Source organism: Varanus komodoensis, unplaced genomic scaffold (assembly GCF_004798865.1).
Source record: "Varanus komodoensis strain SLA01 unplaced genomic scaffold, ASM479886v1 scaffold7_1, whole genome shotgun sequence".
In the NCBI taxonomy this organism is placed as follows: domain Eukaryota; kingdom Metazoa; phylum Chordata; class Lepidosauria; order Squamata; family Varanidae; genus Varanus; species Varanus komodoensis.
This window is the reverse complement of record NW_025336479.1, coordinates 13551-17878: the sequence shown is the minus strand read 5'-3', so window position 1 is coordinate 17878 and position 4328 is coordinate 13551. Positions and strand designations below refer to the sequence as shown.

Genomic DNA, 4328 nt, shown 5'->3' with positions numbered 1-4328 from the left:
GGTGCTCTCCAAGGAATGCAAGGACACAGGACGAAAAGATCCCCAAAGCCCAACCCATCACGGGCAAAGACAATCCTCGAAGCAAGCCATGGGTGGCAGGCTGTCTGACTGCCCTAAAACAGGGGTCCTCAAACTTTTCCACCAGGGGGCCGGTTGAAAGCTGCGGGTGCCGGGCAAAGGCTGGAAAGGTGGAGCCAGCGGTGCGCGCAGGCCAGGCGGGGGTGGCACGTGCGGGCACGCATTTGGCAGGGACGGGGCACACGGCGAGGCAAGCTGAGCCGAGCTGCGGGCAGGGTCAGGCACGCGCTGCCAGGTGGGCGCACAAGACAGCGGCTTGCTCGCTTGGAGATCATTTTCTTCAAGTGAGCAAACCGCTGCCTCCCCATGCACGGGGCGAGGTGGGCGGCAGGGGGGGCGCATGCATGGGCACAGGTGGTCCAAATGGGCATGGTGGGCCAGATCCGGCCCCCGGGCCATAGTTTGAGGACGCTGCCCTAAAACAAGCCTCTCCACTGGAGAGCCAGTGTGGTGCAGTGGTTAAGAGCATGGGACTGGGACTCAGACAATCTGGGTTCTAGTCCCCGCTCAGCCATGGAGCCAACTGGGGGACTTTGGGCCAGTCACAGACTCTCAGCCCAACCTACCTCACAGGATTGTTGTTGTGGGGATAAGATGGAGGAGGAGAATGATGTAAGCTGCCTTGAGCCCTTTGTAGGGAAAAGGCAGGATATAAATCGAATGAATGAATGAATGAATGAATGAGTAAATCAGTCTAACTTCACCCAAGAAAAACCACCATGGCCTGTCACCAGGGATTGAGTGTTTTGTTATGCAGACCCAGACAATGTCAATATTGACAGATGCCTTTGTTTTCCACAGGTTCATGGACTTTGACTGGCCCTCGCAAAATGGACAGTTCTGTAGGAGGCTCACTCTCTGTGATCTGCAATTATACCAAAGGCTATGAGAAGAACGCAAAGTTTTGGTGCAAAGTGGAGCCAGGCTTTTTTCTTGATAGCTGTCCAGTACTAATTGAATCAGGATCCAAGGATGAGACAAGGCAGGGCAATATCTATATCAAAGATAACAAGGAAAAGCACTACTTTGAGGTGACCATGGACAATCTGAGAATGGAAGATTCTGGGATTTATAAATGTGGCATACATCGTACGGTGTTTATTGATATAAAACATAGAGTTACAGTGAATGTTATGTTTACAGGTAAGCACTTGACCTACACCCTTAATGCAGTAGCAGAAATGTTGGGATTGAAATGGGTACTGGGGCAAATCGACAAAAGGGTATACCGGGAGGAGAAGGCCCGTTGCAGAAAGATTCTTCGCAAGGCTAAGGCTGATTATGAGCTGAGACTTGCCAAGAATATCAAGAGCAACAAAAAGGGCTTCTATCAGCATGTAAATCGGTAGAGGAAGGGGAGACAAGTAGTGGGACCACTAAATAAGGAGGAAGGAGATCCAGTGACTGATACAAGAGAACTGGCACAGATGCTAAATGACTATTTTGCCTCTGTGTTCCCCCCNCCCCCCAAAGCAGGACGGGGGATATCCGCATAGGAGATTAATGAGGCTGGGGACTTAGGGGCACAGATTAGAGTCACCCCCCTAGAAGTCCAGGGGCTCCTCAGGGCATTGGACGTTACAAAGGTGCCAGGCCCTGACAGGTTACACCTGAGAGTACTTCGAGAGTTGGCAGGGGTTCTCACACGCCCGCTGGCCTCCATTTTTGAGGACTCGTGGAGAACGGGTGAAGTTCCAGAGGACTGGAGGGTGGTGTCAGTGGTCCCAATTTTCAAAAAGGTTAGTAGAAGGGACATGGGGAATTACAGACCAGTTAGCCTTATGTCCATTGTAGGAAAAACAATGGAAAGCCTTATAATCGTGAGAGATCTAGTGATGCTAGATAGGGAAGAGAGGCTGGCAGCCACACGACACGGCTTCCGCAAAAACAGGTCCTGCCAGGCACACCTTGTGGAATTCTATGACAAAGTTTCAAGATGGCTAGATGGAGGGGATGCAGTGGATGTGGTTTACCTGGATTTCAGCAAGGCCTTTGACAAAGTGCCCCATGATATCCTGGTGGAGAAACTGAGGAGTTTTGGGATAGACTGATGCACTGTCCGATGGATGAGGCCATGGTTGACTGAATGAAAGCAGAGGGTAACCATTAGTGGGGAATCATCGGGATGGCGGCCAGTGACAAGCAGGGTCCCCCAGGGCTCTGTCCTGGGGCTGATCCTGTTTAATCTTTTCATCAACGACATGGAAGAAGGGGTGAACAGTCTGCTCATCAAATTCAGACGATACTAAAATTGGCACAGTGGCCACAACTGAGGAGCAGGTACTCCAGATCCAAAAGGATCTGGACTATGGAACTGGGCAGGAGACAACAGGATGGCATTCAATACAGGTAAGTGCAAGGTCTTGCACTTGGAGCATAGAAATGGGAGTCTTAAGTACAGGTTAGGGGACCTCGGGGTGCTGGTTGACTGCAGGCTAAACATGAGTCAGCAGTGTGATGCAGTGGTTAAGAGGGCAAATGCCACCCTTGGTTGCATAGCCAGAAGTTTGGCTTCTAGATTGAGAGAGGTATTACTACCACTCTATACGACTCCGGTGCACCCGCAACTGGAGTATTGTGTTCAGTTTTGGGCTCCTCATTACAGAAAGGATATAGCCAGGTTACAGTCAGTGCAGCGTAGGGCCACGAGGTTGGTGGCCAGTTTGCAGGGGATGCTGTATGAGGCAAGACGGAGGGAACTGTGCCTCTTCAGCCTGGAGGAGACTCAGAGGAGATCTGTTGGTGACATGCAGGTATGTGAGGGAATGTCACACGGAGGTGGGTAGAGACCTGTCCTCCTCTGCAGAGGAAGGCAGGACGTGCTCCAATGGAGCAAAGTACAGGGAACCAAGGTTCCACTTAGATGCCAGGAAGCACTTCCTGACCATTAGGACCCCGAGGGTATGGAATGGGCTTCCATGGGAGGTGGTTGAGGCCCCATCAGTGAGGGTGTTCAAGGATAGGCTGGAGATGCACATGGTAGGCATGTCATGAGCGGAGCCGGCAGGAGCTGGAGGTCAGACTAGATGGGCCGGGAGACCCGTTCTGACTCGCGCGGTTTCTGTTTCTATAGTCACAAGTATATGCAAAACTCTGTGGAATCAGAAATACCAACATTCTAGAGGAACTTCCATCATGATGTTTGTCTTTGTTTCCACCTTAGTTCCAGAAGAAAGGCTGCCAAATACTAAGCCAGAGGAAAGGCTGCCAACTACTAAGCCGGAGGAAAGGCTGCCAACTACTAAGCCAGAGGAAAGGCTGCCAACTACTAAGCAGGAAGAAAGAGTGTCAGCTACGAAACACCCAGAATCTGACCCTCCTATCAAGGGAACAGTTAAATCCAATCCCGGCCCTGCTCACACAGGGTGAGTACTGGGATTCCCTCTCCCTCTGGAGTTGCTGGGGCTCCTACCTAGGCAGGGTGAGTGACCATGAATGCTTCCCGCACTGCTTTTCTCTTCCTCCCTACCCAATATGAGCAATGTCCATGCAACAAGCATTTCCTATGTGTAATCGGGTAAATTAAATGGAGACGAGATGCCTTTGAAAATCCTTCTGATCCCTGGTGGGGACATGGTTGCGATTGTGGGTGGCTGTGGTACCAGGCAGCCTCAAGAATGCTGAGGTTGGAAGAATCACGATGAGTCCTGGGTCCTTGTGCCTTTCTCCCGTGCTGTGTTACTCATCCAGGAAGAAACAGGTCTGGCCACGGGGCTTGCTTTCCTGCACTTGCAGCATCAACATGACTTCCACTTACATCCCAGGTAACATGGCTTGGAGGCCCGAAAGAGCCAGACTATCGAAGGTGGAATGGCGATGCATCATGTGAATGATGGGATTGCTCCTAGAGTCCCTTCGGAATCTGGTCCTTCATGCTGAGGCCATTGCATCCTTAGCATTTAGCATGGAAGCATTCAGTTCAGAGCTGGTTAGTTGCTGGCAAACAGGAGATATGTGGCAGAACTTCTGCTGCTCATCGGAGCCCATGCAAGGAGAACATGCCGTGGCAGCTAGTGAGGCAAAACAGCTGGTGACCGCAATGGAGCAACAGGGGCTGTTGCCGTGTGCCATCAGGCTGTCTCTGACTTACAGCAACCCTATGGATTCATGCCCTCCAAAACATCCTGTCCTTGACAGCCCTGCTCAGCCCTTGTAAACGCAAGGCTTCCTTTATGGAGTCTATCCATCAGGATTTGGCCTTCTCCTTCTTCTGCCTTTGGGTGCCCCTTCTTCATCCAGTAGCCACTGTG

The 4328-nt window shown here is 51.4% G+C and overlaps 1 protein-coding gene across 1 annotated transcript in view; it reads left to right on the top strand.

Moving 5' to 3' along the window:
- Positions 1–4328, top strand: part of LOC123035509 (polymeric immunoglobulin receptor-like) — a 37511-nt gene that overhangs the window by 25878 nt on the left and 7305 nt on the right. Inside the window, exons 8-9 of the mRNA XM_044453796.1 lie at positions 880–1221; positions 3242–3443. Of these exons, the coding sequence (XP_044309731.1) occupies positions 880–1221; positions 3242–3443 (544 nt within the window). The remainder of the gene's footprint in view (positions 1–879; positions 1222–3241; positions 3444–4328) is intronic.